Source organism: Atta colombica, unplaced genomic scaffold, assembly GCF_001594045.1.
Source record: "Atta colombica isolate Treedump-2 unplaced genomic scaffold, Acol1.0 scaffold163, whole genome shotgun sequence".
Taxonomy (NCBI): Eukaryota; Metazoa; Arthropoda; class Insecta; order Hymenoptera; family Formicidae; genus Atta; species Atta colombica.
In genome coordinates this window covers 3015749-3035987 of record NW_017259254.1, presented here as the reverse complement: position 1 = coordinate 3035987, position 20239 = coordinate 3015749, and the positions used below count along the sequence as shown (strand labels likewise).

The 20239-nt window shown below is 30.5% G+C and overlaps 1 protein-coding gene across 1 annotated transcript in view; it reads left to right on the top strand.

Annotated features, from left to right (window-relative positions):
* Window positions 1-20239, top strand: part of LOC108685986 (UNC93-like protein) — a 48918-nt gene that overhangs the window by 1965 nt on the left and 26714 nt on the right. Inside the window, exon 2 of the mRNA XM_018191009.1 lies at window positions 17139-17872. Within this exon, the coding sequence (XP_018046498.1) occupies window positions 17155-17872 (718 nt within the window). The 5' untranslated portion in view covers window positions 17139-17154. The remainder of the gene's footprint in view (window positions 1-17138; window positions 17873-20239) is intronic.

The window sequence follows — 20239 nt, the reverse complement described above, 5'->3', positions numbered from 1 at the left end:
TATATATATATAATAAAATATCAAACAAAATATCTATTAATGTGTTTGATTAGATATTTTATTATGTTATAATTGTAGCTAAAATCGATTATGACAGATTTATAATTACACTAGAAATTCTATACTCAAGATGAATTACAGAAAGTTGTTACCTAACTAATTTCACTTTTGTACATATCATTATAAGATTTGAACTTTGATTTGCCAGCGATTTCATCGATATTTTATTTGGATGCGGTAAAAGAAAAAGCTCTCGTGATTTTTATCTTTCTATAGAAATATATGATTACGTTGACGTGTGACACATTGTACAGAAACATATCAGCAAGGATTTCAATAAAAATGTTACAGGCTTTGTTGCTTGTAGTATTACAATGCTTTTCCTAATATAGTAATTTCATATTTGTTAAACGAAAGTTTTTCTGATAGGATTGAAATATAAGAATTGAAAAATTTCAATATTCAAAAATTCAAAACTCGACGTTATAAAAGTGAAAGGATTGTGTCTACTTTATTATTATCTTTCGTAATGCACTCAAGAAAAAACTATTAAACTAACTTCGTAATTATAAATAAAACATAATATTGCATTTTTCACATAAACAATTTTCATTAAATAGACACTTTATATAGTTATAATTATTGATCTTGCGATAAAAAAAGATATATAATATTCACTTGTGTATATTACTAACGTTAAAAGAAAGGCTAACCTAATAAAAATTCTGTAATAAATTACTTCTATTAATATCACACGGCTATGTCTGCATAATATTGAGCGATGAGGCGACTGAATAATGACTAATTAAACCCGCGATAAGAATAATGAAATATTTCAGGAGCCACAGGGGAGACGTGCTCTATGATGCGCGGTAATATAACGAGACAGAATAAAATTACAAGAACATCTAATGATCGCTTAATATATAAAACACGGCGATCTTTCACAATATTTCAGAAATGTATATATTGAGTTGTTGAAAGTTCATGCCAACTAACCTATATAATTTAATAAATGTATATTAAAATTTAAATTTTCTGCGTTTAAATTTTCCTTCAACATCCGGACAACTCAATATAATCACACATGCGTATGTGGGTCTTCCTATTTTTAAACGAGTATTCTTTTAAAATCTAAAGATTTTCAACATATTCGATATGCAATGTTCATAAACGGGTAAAATGGGTTAATTTCTTTTCGACATATCGTACATAGTTTAAATAGTCTTTTCTTTATTTCTTTTCTTTTCGTTCACTTCAAGTGAATTACGGAAAATATGTAATCTTTTACATCGAAATCTTTTACACGGTGATGTGTTCAAAAGGTATGAGGGAGTTGACGGAAGATTGTTAAGACATTTATGATCGCCAAGTGCGACATAAAATTGCGCTATGTATGCTTAAAGACATCGTAGTTAAAAAGCAAAGATAACATTATGTTTTCTGGTTTATTTGACATGCTATGTAAGTTCACCGAAATTCAAAACTATTGCACTTTATGTGTGTGTAGTTATTGAAATAAACAGATGTCAGTCGAAATTTATTCTTTGAATAAACTCAGAATCTATAAACAATAACCTTAACTGGTATCAATTTACAGTTGCAGAGATCGAATTTTAATAAATTATATAACGCAAGATTTTTTTTAGATTAAATAATGCATAACGATATTAGTTTACTTTTTAATATAGCAATATATATAATTAATTATTTTTATTAAGTAATAAGATATAATTTTATTGTGCAATGATGGGCATTTGAAAGCATTATTTATCTTGTGAATAAGTCACATCGATCATCATATTTAATTTGTTGACAGAGATCTTTTGATCGTATTACACAAATATGATAGAATATAATAGGCGCATTTTTATACTATTAGTTATTAATCTTTTTGCAGATCACACGCAAGTACGTTGGACTACTCATAGAAATTAATTCTTAATTAAATTAAAGAGTGTTATGTATAAGAAAGATTGTGTGAAAATTATTGATTAAAATTTTATGATATAGTCGAGGAGTAATAGTATATGGTAATTTAAGTTAGATATACAACGAGTTAAAAATTCAAGATTAAATTTAGACACAAATTTATGGAAAAGTCTTTCATATACATAATATCATAACATGATTTATGGAAAGAAAACTTAACCTCATACTTAATCTTATTTTTCAATATATCTCGATAATCGAGGCTTGATATTTTAAGTACATATGCATTAGTAAATAGTAGGCGGCACACAAATCTCGCGTAACGGTTACGACGTTTACAGTTAGTTTTACATATTTCTTGCAGGAGTGCTAATAACGACAGTTATTTTCCTCCAGGCACGATTGAGTGTAAAATCAACCATTGGCCGGTGCATAATGAATCAAAGATTTTTTTTTATCGAGAATCCTTGTGTGATCTATTATGTCCTTCAACTATGAAGATTACACATCCGCACAAGAACACCTTACCTGATAATTCGTTGTGAAACGATTGTAACATTCACGAGCCGATCGTTTCGCGGACTTTCTAAACCATAATGAATATATAGTATCCCTCCGGCCACGTGCGTACGTTTGTCTCGCACGTCTCAGTTAATGTACAACGAATAGATGCAGGTGCAATAAAGTCTAGGAGTGGGTAAAATACAAGCATATTGACATCGATAGCGATACATCGATAGGATTATCAATAGTGCGTGTTCATATAAAATCTTATATGTACCACCAATTAATTTGTGATACTTATTAATTATGACAAAGAAGTTCTAAGCGATTATTTAGTTAAGTTTATTATTTAGTTAGACGAGGTCACTCGCGTTAGATTTTTGTTAGAGATTATTTTAGGACAGTTTAAATTTCAATTGAAAGAAGCGTTGAGATGATCTAATCTCATTATATTATACACAGAATGAGTTGTATATAAATAGGATTGCTATATTTAATTTGCGATTGTACGTGCAGATAAGGCGGAATTAATCAGGATGAAAACGCGAGTATGAAAATTAATTTCGTAGGAAAACGAGTGGGATCTATTGCGTGTTCTGCGCCTATTCTACATTGTGCGCGAAGACGTACGTTGGACATTATGATACGAATATAATTACGATCCGCATGATTGAAAATCGTTCAGAGCCATTATATATTTCCGTATTATTCCATTTATTATTACTCCGCGATTCGCCGCGTTTAGTCACACTGCGTGATAACACGGCAGTATTGTGTAATGTAAAAGCGATGTGAACCATCTTTACAAAATTAAGCAAATATTAATCTGATCGAACAGTATTTTGTCTTTCACAGTCTTTCTGTATCGAAATCGCCGAAGTAAGTTGAGCGAATGTCGCCGAGAAAGCTAAATTCAATTCATATCATTTGTAATCAATATTAGCCTAATTTAACAGGTAGAACAATGCGCTGACGCCGATCAATGATCCATACGTATGTACGTCAACGCATGCTCACGCAGCTGTCTTGCATGTGTATAAATAATGCGTAATCCTTCCGCGACTGAACGTGATATACAAACGCGAGCATTTAGTAACACATAATAATATATTGCGGACGTACAAAATTTTATATTGTGCTATTAAATTTTACGTTGTCCGTAGAATTTTTACTGCTAAATTTGACAGATCATAGCAAAAGCAATAATAAATGTACAATTTTAGGTAAAGGTACTTCATAAATTAAAAATTAAATAATGTTCAGCTATTTGCTAGATTATTACAATTATAATTTATTCAATTTATTTACAAAGTTAAGTATAATTGTATATTTATTATTGCTTTTGCTATTGTCTGTTGAATTCAACTTATTGCTATGAAATCTTATTTAAAGCGATATTACTTTGTCAAATATCTACCATACTTGTTAAATTCTTGAGTGTGACACTTTTTTATCGAAATGTAAAGAATATAAAAAATTCTGCCGACTTCAAGGTTAGAAAAAAAGTACGCGCCGTAATTAATATTGACAAATATCAACCTCGGAAGATTTGCGATGCAGTGGCGTGCATTTGCATGCGCGAACGACGTGTGCTTCTCTTGCATGCATGCCGAACGAACGAAATAACTCGGTGGTATCTTTTCTTTTCGCAAGGACCTTTCATTGTCGCCTTTATGTATAATGGTTCGGTGTCATCTTTGGCCTAGGTCACAGGAAAAAGATACCAACGTTGTAGAAATTTGCATCGAAGATAGATCAGCTGAGACTACAAAGAATTCTCTTTGCGCTTTTTTATAGAAGAGTTCAAAGAAATAAAAAGAATTAACGATTTTGCAGTCATCGCAATGTTATTCAATGTTGCGTAATATTAAAAGGATCGAGTTTTGTTTATACATTGATTAAGTGACATCGTTGAACATTATTATATTCATAAGTCATCTTCCATCGTAGGTATAAAAAATAACATCCTTTTTTCGTATCAAAAATCAATAAGAGCAATTAAAACAATTGGCGAGGTTCTTAACCAGATTGTTTTTCATTAATCGATAATTAACAGCCGCGAGCTTCGAGTACCGTTACACTAGTTTATCTTTCTTGAGAATCGTTTAATGATATGCATAACGTCATCTGATCGATCGATTTAATCAAGAAAATATTTCTTGCCTTAGGTCTTGTGTATGCAATCTTGTTTCTCACGGTGATAATACCGATCGCCAATGATGTAATACGTATAATGTGACAACTAGTGAATTTTTTCGATCAATTACTATTCAATTCTGAATAATGCTTTCTCATTGTCAGACAAAATCATTTGTTATATGCACACAGAGAAAAAAATTGTTCGTTTAACTAAATTAATTTAGTTCATCTTTATTTCTTTTGATGTGAAGAATATATGAATTTAAACGTTATATGTGTATTTGAATCAAATACATACATTCTCTAACAAAATAAATAAAGACGATTAAACTAATTTAATCAAATGAGCTATTTTTTTCGCAGTGTAATATATATTTAAATTGAGAAATCATGGAGTGTCAAAAGGGACAGATATGAAAAAGTAAATAGAAAAAAGTTGAGAAAAAATATACTTGACTTGATAAACTTATTTGATAATTTTTTAAAAAATAATTTTGATTTTCTAATCAATAATTATATATTGTTAATTGAATATTTTATTTCTAATCAATAATTAAATATTCTTAATTGAGTAAATTAATAATTGTATTGAACTCAATAAATTTCATAGATATGTATATTTATACATACATAATATGATTTATTTCTCCAGTTTTTCTGTTTAATCATAGAATATTGATTTAGATTAACTAACATTAACAACATTAATATAGTTTTACACATATATTGGTGTTACTAAATGTTGTTAGCATTTTAGATTGATTAAGAATAAAATAGGTTGCTAAAGAGTAGCATTTATTATTTTAATTTACATCTCAATTGGATATAAGTTCCTGTCAATATAATAATAGGTTAAAGTGCTGGAGAAAAATTACAGCGTCCATAAAAAATTCTACCGGATACTTCTAATCACTTCACGAACATAACAGCGCATTTATTGTCATCAGGAATCATTAGTAAACTGTTTCATCGAGTTGGACATTATGTAATGCTATATCGCTTAAATTACTGTGTGAATCGCTAAGATGATGCATATCCTGTTAATTTTCTCGATCTTTCAAGGAAATCTAATAAATGTTGAGACAAAAAGTATGAATTTTATTAAAGTTACGGTAATTTTATTAAAGCTGCAATAATATACAAAAAATTTTCGCAGATAATTATTGCTATATCTTTTCTAATGCCGCTGTAGTATCAAGTAACTTAACTTATAAATTTGAACTTATTAAAAATCACGTTTTCACGTCTATATAAATAATTATTATTGTCTAATATATTATTAATATTAATTATTAATATTAATTATTAATATTAATATTTTATATATTACAATATAAAATATGTTACAAATATAATAAATATAGCATATAATAGAATAGTCTGTAACAGAATCAAATCCACAAAGTATCGTGACATAGATTTTTGCCGTTAATGCGCAAATTAAAGTTATGAAAGGCATGGTTTGCATCACGAATTGAATTGGAAATGTTTTATTATTTTTTTCTGACGATTCGTATGCACGTGATACGTATGGCAAAACTGGATCATAACATACGTATATGCACGATTTAGAAGGTGTTGTAAAAAGAAGATATATATGAACTCGGAGAACCGATACAAGGCCCAGAAATGGTTTGTTTTTAATAATGGCGCCATCCAAGGCTGATAATTTTAAAGATCCTCCGTTTTATTGGATTGGTGTCGCGTTCTTCCCTTTCGCTTCACCCGGAAACACGTGTGCGATTATATCGGATTGAGTAATCAATTGTCGACATTGCTGAGAAGATCGAACGTTAGCTTGATAATTTAATAACGCCTCACGACAGATCGTATACATCCTGTGTAAATAACCATGTTCTAAAAGATAGATTCCCTCGCGCGCGCTTGTTCGCAAGAGTGTGACCTCGATTCATCGTCACGGCCTTCCTAGATTGTCCGAGACGTTCGTAGACTTCCAACGAAACGACGCGAAAGTATACCATATGCGAATTTTACTCTTGCTATATATAGTAATTTGAGAACGTTGTTTCTTTCGATTTCTCAAAATTGTATTTATTTCTAATGTATCTATGTTGCTTATAATTATTAACTAAATCTTGTACACAATATTAGCAAACTTTATCATCATTGTTATCTATTATTAATATATTATTTTATCACTTTATTTACATGAATTAATTTTGATTTATAGCAAGAAATATTACTCTGTTCGAAAAATATTTCTATTTTCTTAATTAATAAACATTTGAGCGTATCTTACAGAAATAGAAATGTTAGTTTTTATCATACAACAATAGAAAGCATATCGGAACTGCACAGCTGTTTTATAGTCATATAATATCTACTACAACAGAAAGAATTGTATTTTTACATGGAATCCAAATGCACTGTGGCAGTAGTACAAATATAGTATGAGTGAGCCTTGGGCTACGTTCGGGGAGTATCAGCTATCAGCGCTATTATGTTATTCTACCTTTATTGTTCATTGGACGTAATACAACAAATATAGAATGATATAATAGCGCTGATACCGAGTTCTCCAAACGCAACCTTGATATCTGATAATAAGAGGAAGGGAGAAAGGCGGAAGAAACGGAAAGAGATTTAAATGTCGGTCAAGCCACTTTGACGATACCTTGACCTTATCTTGACCACGGACTACAGTTCGGTTGGTTCTAAATCCATGAGCGGTGTATGGGCGGTTTTCACGATGATTTATATTTAAAATATCAATAATTATAATTTCGAGGTATATGATATATCAAACAGACAATTAATCCAATTATTTGTATAAAAATTTCCATTGCTAAAATTCCTCTCTCGAATCAAATAACATTATATAGATAATATTACTTTACATTCCATGAATAAAAATAGAACGATACTTGTGTCAACTTGTATCTTTGTCACTAAATGGAAGGCACCCATTACAAACTATTAACACATATACATATCTGCACTGAAAAAAATGTCTGGTTGAAAATAGACGAATCAGAAAATTAGATCAATCAGAATTCCGATTATCTCAATTAGAATTCTAATAAATTTAACCAGAAAATTTGAATTCGTTCATTTTTAACCAGAATTCTAATTAATTAACAGTTTTTATGAATTAAATTTCCGCGTGAATTAAATTAAATCGTCAAATCAATCATCTTTCGATATAACGCCAAATTTATAGAGCATAAAGTCGAAAGTTCTTCGTTCTAGATGATAGAATAATTAATGCGCGGTCATTGCCTTCGTTTGAAGAGTTTAGTCGGCAGATTCCATGATCGTGATTTTTTGATTGAGATATACCTCGAGAACCATCAATCTTATCGAATGTTAATAAAATTAAAGTACTATTAAAGTACTAATATTCTTACAGATTATACTTCATTTACCACACCGAGAAAAATTCTGAAGACGATTCTAATTATATCAAATGTTAATGTCAAAAATTATTTTTTAACATATTTGTTAAATCTATATATAAAATTTATACATATTAATTTCTCTTTTTTATTATTATATCTTTTTCATACTGAATAGTAGTGCATAATATATGTTATATCGATGATCGAAAGAAATGTTTATGCCGATGTCATTTTGACTTATTGCCTTTGAGTGCCTTATATGCTGCTGGATAATCAATTGCCGTACTTAATACCAAGTTTATGATTTTCGTATGCCACATGTAATTGTTAAGGGAAGTATAGTAACATTGTTTTCTTTACTGTTATACTATATAATAACAATTTAATAATCACATTGCAATTTTTTTTATGACTGTAACGATAACTAACTAAAGTTAGCAAAGTCATTTTAAAATGTAACTTGTCATCACTACGTGTTATTTATTGAAAAAAGTAATTTGTTACTTATAATACATCGACACGTTCTTTATACGTTACAAACAACGAGTAATTTTTCTGATTCGTTACAATAAACAAATAAACTTTTCCAACTCTGATGTTACCGTTACTGCCATAAAAAAATTTGCAACGTCATTACATTAAATCATTATTTTAACAAAGTAATGATAAAAAGTATTATAAGTAACGGCGTTATAAGTAACGCATATTTCCATTCCTTGGCCATTAATAATCCACTGATAACCGCGCTGAGTCAGCGGTGTGTGCATTATGCAGCTTCGCTGCTGATTGTATGGAAGAGTTTATTTGTGACATAACAGCAAAACATTTTGTTTTGTTTATTTATTTTGTTTATTATTTGTTTATTTATTTAAAAGTAGTAAAACATTCTAGTTTTCATTTTTTTTATTTTATTGTAAATAGAGAAGGATTATAAAAAGTAATAATATAAAATAATATAAAAATGACAAGATAATATAAATTAATGAAATATCATGCTTGCTAAAAAATTAATAAGATAAGATGTGCAGTAATAACATCTTTGTTCCATGAGTTTGCCATCCAAACAATATCATTATTATTAATACATCATTGTTATCGCATTTTCGGTGACGTACATCGATGATAATTTGGCAAAACCGGACGAACGGTATAGAACGCAACGATCGTGCGCTGCGTTCTACCATTGCATAATCGAGGTCGACTTAATGAGTAATCTTCGATACTTCTAAATAGTCGACGATTGTTAAAACGGCGTTTCGTTTATGGTAGTGGAATTTTTTACTTATCTGCTTTTATTTATCTTATCTTTAAGATTTTTCCATCGCTCGTAACGTTTCATTCATTGCGCGTAACATTTTATTATCACATTATTCTCTTTTCATTTACAGTCTATACTTTAGTTCTATACTTTATCTATACTTTAGTTACATTCTCCTGTGCATCTACTTAATATTCTTCTCTCTGTACGATTTTCGTATAGAATACGCGAATGGTGGAAAAACCAACAATGGGTACTAGAAAAGTCATTTGAAATAGAGACGTGGGGGTATAAAGGAGTGGTCGATTACTTGTAAGCGCCGTTTAATTGTGATGCACATCGTGACACGTGTCACGGCATGGCACGGTCGGTCACGCATTCACGTTGATTACATCGACGACATGCGAATCTACAAGCACCCTCGTACGTGCCATCTGAGCACCGTTAATAAGAAGGTGAACGTAAGGGATACAACTGTTGAAAAAAAAATTCTTTTCGCAAATTTAATAATCAACGTACATAAGTTGGTTATAAACAGTGGAAAAATAATTATTTATTTATAATATATTTTGATATTATGTTGTCGAAGACTTTTCTGAAATTATTTTATTTTATATCGAAATTGTTTTAAAATGATATTTTCGTCTGAGATTGATTATTTCAGTGATTAGTTTGGATGAAGTAGTAATAAGATAGTAATGAGAGTTATACAAATGATTGCGTATGATTATTACACTCCAACGGGCATTTCGCTTCAATTATTCAGAATTACGTTTAAAGAAGAATACATAAATTATTAAAATTGAAAAGATGCGAACGCGATAATTTGCGGTACTGCTTTGTGCCAGGTACATGGGATTGATATGACATTCAATTCCGCAAATGTAATGGTAATTGTCGATGGTAATTGGAGAACATATTATTGATTATTATAGTACCGATCATCCTTTATTTTCCATATGATGAGAGTATATGATTCTTTTCCTCCTTCTTCGATCTTCGATGAAAAATAACAGATGCAGAAATCGATTATTTTTTCATCGCGAGTACACGCTTTATCTGGCATTTGTATTTTTTTTCCTTATGAAAAGACTCGTATAACATATACGATTGCGTGTATATTACGCTAAGAATCGTGTATGTGCTCTATGTACCATAATCAAAGATACACAGGTGTACTTGTATTCACTTTTGCTACATCGCTTCATGAAATAATCACTTCACTCGTATGAGGGGAATTACGTAAATGAGAAAATGGAACATTGACGATGATTACATTTAAGATTAGTTACATTCTACAGCTGTCTAAATAGAAAAGAAAATGGCACTATTATACATTTTATACATTTTATTATCGATTGGATAAATTAAATGAATATTAAAGAAAATGCAAAAAAGAAATTTTATTTTTGCACGATTTTCATAATTTTTGTTTATGTGACATTGGATAAATTAAATGACAAGTTTTAGTTGTGTCATTTTTAAAATAAAAGAGCGATTTGTCTCTACTACGATAGAACGAATTTAAATCATTTAAATAAAAAATACAGGAAGAGAGGGGAATTTGTAAATATATTTTCAAAAATTATTCATAAGTATATTTAAGCTGTTTTTTTTAGATATGTAAATTCAGCCTTTCGTACAGTTGTACTCTTATACAACTTGCGCAAAATCATTAATTCAACAAAAATATTGACCAAAGAAAGAGATAAAAACCTACACATAGATCAATTTGAATTGACTGAATGTATCATTTAAAATTTAAGATCCGAGTTCGATTGGCTGAATTAATATTTTTCGTACTAAATTATTTACACAGGGTTTTAAAAATGCTAATTAATATCGATAATATTAAATTGCTTGTCAATTTAATGTGTGATATTACTATTTCAGTTTCATCTAAGACTGTACTTTAAAATCAACAAATATAATCGGCGCACAATTTGTTTGGATTGTACAATTCACAAAAAATATTAGACCTAAAAATTTGTCTTAACCGAATATGGTGATTTTAGATTCATTTGTGTTTAATTTCATCGATTTTCTCTTAATAAATTTTTAAGCTTTATCAGAATTGTCGGTGATAGCAAAAGCTGGTGCAAAATGGCTCTGAGGTTATTCGCAAGGACGTCCACATATGTAACTCTCGCGCTCGGCTTTAACTAAACTCAATCGACACGTCTGTTCACGCGATTCGAAAGTGCAAAGCGAATGGAATTTTTTCCCATCCCGTTCCTCGTGACGATGCCCTCTCGCCTGCGCGTTCGATTTCACCGTGCGAGAAAAAAAATTCCATCCGTTTGTGTTCCCAATCGTCTCGGAGAAGAAGTGCGCCGTTTCGCTAGGTGACATCGCACGATGACATCTCCGAGTTTAAAGAACCGCTAGCGGACTATTTAACATAAGCGAATAACATATAGACACATATAAAATGTTATTAATGATGGAAATAATGTTGTTTTATAATCACACTTAGGATCTGTCTTGGTATCGGCAGTTTTTTTCTCTTGTTCGTGTCGAACACTCGTGTTGCAACATTTACCAGCCTTGAAACATGTTTGTATTTCACATTTATTGCTAATATTTTATTTGAGCTAATACTTTATATGTTTTTCATAGAATTTTCCTTCATTAGAAGCAATAGAAAGAATATAGAGCACCTTCTTCATTAGATTTTTAAAATGTAAAATCTTTTATTATTTAATATTATTATATGCTACACTGTGAAAAAATATATTAAATTTTAATAAATATTTATTTGTATTAATGCTAATTAAACATTTACAATAAATAAATATTTACTCAATATACAAAAAAATGATTGTTAAATCAAATTTAATCTTGTATTAAATATTATAAATATATCTTTATATTTAGTAAATGTTTAGTTGATACTATTCAAATAAATGATTTACTAAAATTTAGAATATTTTATTTCCTTGTAGAGTTAAAACAATTAGATTTATCATATCATTTTTTTGTATTATATATTAAGTAAATATTTATTTACTGTAAATAAATGTTTAATTAGCTAATTCATTAAATAAATATTTATTAAAATTTAGTACATTTTTTCACAGTGTAGTGTAAGATTTATCATATCTCATTTTGCTATTTATATCATATGAGAACCTTAGGATCTTTTTATGATATTCTCGAGGTAAGAAGTGATGATCGAAGGTGATATTATCTGTCCTTGCAATGAATATTTACATGTTTACTTGTACATGCATTCTCGACCAATGTCTGCTTGCACAACACATGACTTGTATTGTCGGAGATATTCTGCTAGATAGTTATGACAAATCTTGATTTGTAAATGATACGCTTAATAACAAAATGAAAATAATTAAAAATTCATCTCATGGGAACTCACATAAAACAGTAGCTTTTTTCTGCCAGTGTTATCTCTTTAATTGATATAGATATTTCCATAGATATTTCCACGGACGACAATCATGTATATATAATTGAGAAGTTTCCGAGGAGATTAGCGAGAGTATTGGTCTAGCAACTTACGACTTTATGATGTAAATTCAGCAAAAAATGATGGAAGACGTCGGAGAAAACGGGACAAACTTTGGTCGGCTGAGTTACTAAACATCTTGTCTCGTGAACTCGTGTCTGTGGCAATCATGGTTTTCGTCATTGACGGACAGTAACTGCATAGTTCGCATTGTACAAAAAATCTAGACACTGTCTGTGTCTTCTGTTTTCATGTCAAGGTAATTAGACGTTTCATCATATCGTCATCCTACGAGCGTGCGACATTATTTTGAAATTGAATAATCGCTGCAGTCGCCCATCTCTTCGCGAAGTAGTACGTATCTTTTTCTAGCTGCTCAAGGGTCCTGTAAAAGGTTTTACTGTGTTGGCGTAAAACTCACTGTTTATGTACTCGCTTTTGGTAGGAAGGATATATTATAGATTGCCGATATTCATTCGTCGTCGCTTATTCGCAAGAATCTTTGCATATATTAGTGCTTCTTTCTAATATTAAGCAGAGCCTCATAATGACAGTCCACTTGCTTGGCGTGAGTTATGCGATTATATAGGCATTCCCCCAAGCGAAATGCCTTCAGTCGTCGACACCGAACGTATATTACGGATCTAGCCGATCCAAACCGGCTTTCACCAACGACAAATCGTCTTAATTCCACCGGTTTCTGGTGCTGGGTCAGTCAATTTATTTTCATGAACAGGGATTTGCTGAGGAGATTTAATGAGCCGATAAATCATTGATCCTTCTTTACATCTTCTAATCTTACACACAGCAAGGCGAAAGACCGAAAATTTACGTTTCTAAAAAATGTTTCAAAGAAAAGAAACAGGAGCCACGTGCGGAGCCACATTAGTATATTCTTAGAAAAAAATCTCTTCCAATAAATTTCTATATAGAATAATTTGTGTATATTTATAATATGTTATAGTTAAAGCCGATTCGTAGAATTAAGAGAAATCGAATGAAGTGCATAGAGAAATATTTTTTATTTCGTATATCTCTCTTAAGGCTGATATAAAAGTTGATTTAAGATACAAATATTTTGAAATATTAATATATTTTTTAATTTAATTATATATATTTACATTTTATTAAATATATATATTTACATTTCATAAAAAGTTTTATTTTATTTTTTTATTTGTAAAATAGCAATTTTTAACAATTACATTAAATGCTTCTTGAAAAAGATATAATTCAGAACATTGTTTCTCATTTAGTCTATTTTTACTTACTTTGACAATTATTTCTTTTGTAATATCATTAGTTATTTAGTCTTTTGTATGTAGTCTCTACTTTGTCATTGTACAAAAATATGCGTGCGTCGACCGATGCTTTGCAATAAGAGTAGAAAAACGTCACGTTGATTATTTGGACGTGCGGTTGTAACGAAGCGTGTCTATCTCTGCGCCGCATAATTTTCGCTGCTAGTGACGCAATAGAATAGGCACGCGATTCGCCACGTTTGCGGTTTAATAAATCCACCCGCGTGCACGACGCAATTTTAATAAAATTATCTGGCACACGAATGAAAATATCTCGACGTCAATACAGCACGAGAAATAAGTTATAATCGTTTTGCAAAAACACTTTGATCATTTACCTTCTAAGAAACATAACAATAATTACGGAATATCTGTTTTTATCATACGATTGTAATAACCTTGTGGACATTTCAATTATTTGCACAATGTATAATTCTTTCTTCTTAGCAAATTAACATCAGGCCTTAGACAGGCTCAATATGCTTTTTATCCATGAAAAAGTCGATGGTAAAATTATCACGGACGCGAGTAGCAATCGCTTTTTATCGCACAGGAGATATGGCGATTGTTCAGAGAATCACGCTTAATAAAGAACGTCGAGCACGTACACGTGAAGTTAAACTGACTGTATTTCTACATTCGTCTTGATACATTTCTTTCGATATAAGTTAATAATATTTTGTATTTTGTAATAATATTTATTATTTGATTTTTGAATTTGAACACACACGAGAAATATATAAAATTTTAAAATAAAAATATACAAGTTGTAAAATTGGAATATGAATTGTATTTTTTTATACAAAACTATATCATCTTTTATGTCAATTTAAAGATTAAATAATTATAACTTAATTATATTAATAATTCTTATTAATAATTCTTATAGTATAGTATAGTATATCTTATAGTAAGTTATAATATATTTAATGTAACAAGACAAGAAAATCACTATAGTGATGTTGAAACAATATTATATTTTTAGGCAAAAATACAATGAAAAATAATGAATTATTACAAATCTTACTTAAGGAAAAGCTATAAGATTTAAGAAATAAATCCCACCTTTTAAAAATTAATTATAATAATTATATAAATATTAAACTGCAAAAGCAGTACGTGCTTATATTCTTTCTGTTTATCATCTTTTTATTTGAGTGATGTAATTTAATAACTATAGATTCTTATAAGATTTTGTTCTTAGTGGTCTTATATGTCAATTTATTTTGCAGATCGCGTGCATCACAAAATTGTATGCATATCTGTTCCTTGTATTCGCACTAAATGTACTTGTAAAATTGATCTTTTCATAGTGATTTAATATTATTCTATTTATGGCCATTTTAGGCTGATTTATTTTCTTAAAGGATAAAAATTGATATGACGTTTATATTAAATGAATTGAAAATAAGAAATGCAAGTATAAAGGGGATTATCTCGATAACAGTTAATTCTGTAGATCTTTCTTCCTCAAGAACAATAAAATGAATTCGTCGTTATATGCTTCTTCCTGATCGTGATGATTGTTCGTTACGCTACTATAATTAGCATATACCCCTGGCGCTTGATTAATATTTTTGTATCATACGGGTATTATACATAACGAGAGCTGCCTCGTCACAGACCCGTTTTAAAGATTATGCAGCCTTGCCGTTCTCTCTCGAAAGGTTGCTGTTTGTCACGATGTTCACGTTTACGGATTCTTGTTTGCAGAAGTGACTTCGAGAAAGTCATCAAATATGCAAAAATTAGTTCTAATAACATATTACAATGTCTTAATATTACAAACTACATATTCTAGACATGCTAAAAGTATTCATTAATGCAAAAACCGTGAATCAGGTGATAATTAAGTTAGCAGGTTGATCGATTTGACAAGAGATGACAAACTATCTTCATTCTTTCTTCATATTATCACTGAAAAAAAGAGTTTGATAATAGTTACCAAATGATGAATGCAATAATTCCAATCAAATTCCGTTAGAATAACCAAAAATAAATTTTATTTTTTTAAATATTTAGTAATTATTACTAAATGATTGGTTATATTATTATATATTTGTGATAATACTTATTAAATTTTTAAGAAAGTAAAATTATTTTTAATTATATTACCAAATATTTAATTGAAATTATTTTACTCAACATTTGATTACGAGATCCTTTTTATACATATACTTAATTGAGAAATCTACAATGATGGTGCTAAAATAATGGTAGCAAATAAATTTTTAATCTTATTCTTTCCAAAAAAAACATTGCCTTTTTTTATTAAATTGACCTATGTTACTAATTTTAATTGGTTATTATTTAATCGCAATAAAATATTGTAAAATATAAAAACATTATTGGTTGGTAAGTAACTAGAAATTGGTCTAGTATTTAAGTGTAGATTACAGCTGCATAAATCAAAAATAGACACACGCGATGCGCAGAACCAAGGCAGCAATCTGATAAAGAAATGCAGGAAGTAAATGTACGTGATCATATCGTTGTGTAGGAAACAATGTGTGTGTAAGTGTAGTGCATAAAATTATATTGATGTGTACGTGTATCTCTGTGTACATGAATGATTTTGTGTAATTGTATGTGTCTTATTCACGTTAAGAACGATGACGAAACTCTCATTTATCTCGGACATACATTAATCACAAGTACTCACGCAAGAACAAGTACTCACTTTTTATTGAGTATTAAGCATCGGCTGAAATAGTATTTTGTAATTTTAGGAGCACTCTTAAATAATTTTTAAATATTATATATAATTTTTTATTTTTATATATTATATATTAAATATAAAAACCATTTTTATTTAATGAAAAGCGATAGACATATATTTTTAATGTATAAAATAATATCTCATGATGTAAGCGTCGTCAATTATTATGCAAATATCATAGACTAACTATTTACCGTCAATAGATTAACCGACAAAAGATTACAATTTATTTTTTAACTGGTTGCATTCCATCAAAATGTCAAATTTATACATAGAACATTTTTATTCACGTTAAATATCAATGTAAATTTTGTAATGAAAGCTATAGAGTGGTATAGAGTACCATTGCTTAGTTAAATTTTGCTTTTGAGAGAGAAGAAATAAATTCTGATTAGTATTGTTTAAAATCCTTTAAAATCTAAAACGTAAAAAACATTTATAATTATAATTGTATGTCTAGGTAGCCGACACGTAAAATGGTGGCGTCGCAAAATGACGGCGGCAGAAGTATGGGCGGCGGCGGCGGTGGTGATGGTGGCGGCGGCGGCGGAGGTGATGACACAGTTTACACGGTGACCGTGAGCGGGGTCGGTTACAGGAACGAGGGTTACAAGGACGACGGCACCGATGGCATACCGCCGGAGCCGCAGAAGCCGCCGCAGCTTCCGGCAGCGGATGATGATACACAATCGCGGAAATTCAAACTGTCGCGCAGTGAAAAATGGCGTATTCTAAAGAACATCGGCACCGTCTCCATCGCTTTTATGGTGCAGTTCACTGCGTTCCAGGGCACAGCGAATTTACAGTCGTCAATCAATGCCAGCGATGGTCTCGGTACCGTCTCGCTTTCGGCCATCTACGCCGCCCTGGTACTCTCGTGCATCTTCGTACCCACTTTCCTCATCAAGAGACTCACCGTCAAGTGGACTCTCTGCCTGTCTATGCTGTGTTACGCGCCGTACATCGGCTCGCAGTTCTATCCCAAATTCTACACTTTGGTACCCGCCGGCGTTCTCCTGGGTCTTGGCGCCGCGCCCATGTGGGCTGCTAAGGCCACATATCTGACGCAAGTTGGCGGTGTCTATGCTAAAATCACCGACCAGCCAGTCGATGCCATCGTTGTACGATTCTTCGGCTTCTTTTTCTTAGCGTGGCAGACAGCCGAGCTCTGGGGCAACCTTATCTCTTCGCTTGGTAAGTCGACAGCTTCAAGTTATTATTATATAGCTTGGAGTTAATATTTTAACACTTTGAAAATTTGTATTTGAATTTACAAGACTACGTTCATATTCCAAAATTATAATTCGTGTATATTCAAAATTAAAATACTTAATTGAAAAATGATAATGAGAAAGGCTTCTGACTAACAGTATAAAGATAAGGACATTGATAAAATCGGTACAAATTGCATTGATTTTAGAATCGAATTTATTAAGCCTTTTCTAGCGTCATCATGTATTTATATACGTATGATTAATAGTTATTATCAGGGCTAATTACATTGATGCTCCGCGAAGAATTGATTTCTGAGAATAAAAATCTCCAATCCTTATTGTTAAATCCTTATTGTTAAAGTTAACAATGATTAACGATTTTTACGCAGTTACGCTAAACCATCATGCGTACTTTCACAAAAGCAATTTTTCTTATCATTCACAAGCGCAATAAAAAACATTCCATGCGTCTCAATAATACACAGCATTTAATGCTATCACTGTCTGTTTTTCATATTCGATTATCAGCAATTCACAATATATCCATTAACGCCGCGCAAATATTCAATAGAGTATGTACACAGTTAGTTTATCAGCTTAACAACTACGTTGTATATATTAACTACATTTCTCTTTGTAAACCAGTGATATTCAGTCTTTTTTAAGGATCGATTTCAGAGGGCCATTTTTAGAAATCTTGCAGATGATATAATTTATTTTGTTTGCATAAAATAAAAAATATAATTTTATATTTTTGACTATGAACTAAAGCAGACTGTAAAAGATTCACGCAGATTGAAGATCACTGCTATTACAGTTCTTGAATCAACAATTGAAGCAAATCATTTCCCACGTTATTATTCTACCTAATTATATAAATCTTAATAAGTTACAAAAAGTTCTCAAATCTAATTCAGTTGAATTAAATAATTTTCAAAGTATAGAATATTTACTTATAATTAAAATAAAATGTTTTGATTTAAGTCAGATTTTGCAAGTCATATTTTACAGCAAGTGTGCGCAGTACGCGCGCAGTAGAAATAGACGTTGCAGTCAGACAAACGTTACAGTCTGACTCAACGTTCAGTTTTTCCCTTGACGTATATTCTCGCATCTTTATACACGGCTTCCGCCGTATACGTGAGGGACAATATAGTCAGTGAGGGACTTATCGAATGAGAGAAGCCGTGAGAGCAATAGAGAGAGAATCCACACACTCGCTAAGAAGAAACAAGATTTATCCGGTATAAACTCGTAGTAGTCGGTTTCCGTACTACCTCGTACGCCTTCCCCGATATGTTTGCATACACATACACGAACGTGTAAAGTATCATTGTATGTCAGTCTTACATGAAGAAAAGTTTCTTCGATTTCTTCGCTCGTTAAGTGCCACTCTTATGATTTCGGCTTAACATTTTATAAGATCCGATAATGCTCTAAACATTCTAATTATTAAATTGAAGCATAGAGCTACAAAATAGAATATATATTAAAATTACATTCCAACTAAAATAAAATTTAAGTTAATATCGTTAACTGATATATAGGGGAAAATAAGAATAACTAATGATAAAGTGCACATTTAGACCTTCTGTTAAACAGACTTTGATTATAAATTGATATAAACATTAAAATAATTTTATATGAAGTTATATACTCAATTTTATATATATATATGTAGAGAGAGAGAGAGAGAGAGAGAGAGAGAGAGAGAGAGAGAGAGAGAGAAAAGGCTCCTATTATGAGATACCGAGTTGATTTTGGGTAAATGCTGAAGGCATGGACAGAATTTAAAAAAATAATAGATCATTTTGAAGGGAATTTTAATAAGCTTTAAGATAATGTTATATAAAATTTAATTTAATTTCCATTTTTTTTTAAATTAAAGAAATATAAAAAGTGAGCAAATCAAAAGTCAAAAAATTGTGCTCCTAATATAAGATGCCCGAGAAATCGATTGTAAAACACAAAGTATATCAGTGTTGTGACTAAAAACTTTATTTAATATTTCTTAAATACAAACATACAGCGAGGGTGCGCGAAAAATAAATATGCGGTACATTATGTTCATTAATTCGTCTTCAGATAGTAGAAATCAAGCATCACAAAAATAGGCAATGTTCATTCTGGTCTTTTTTTGTACAATAACATTTATACTTTAGCAACGATTTTTACTATGACATGAGAGCATGGATTATTTTATATTAGAAATACTCTAGGTATCTCATATTACGATTTCCACGTCTTATGATTTTACCAAATCTAACTTCTGTAATTAAACAATTAATATATCCCAATTAATATATATTAAACAATTAATATATATATTTTTCTATTAGTACGACCT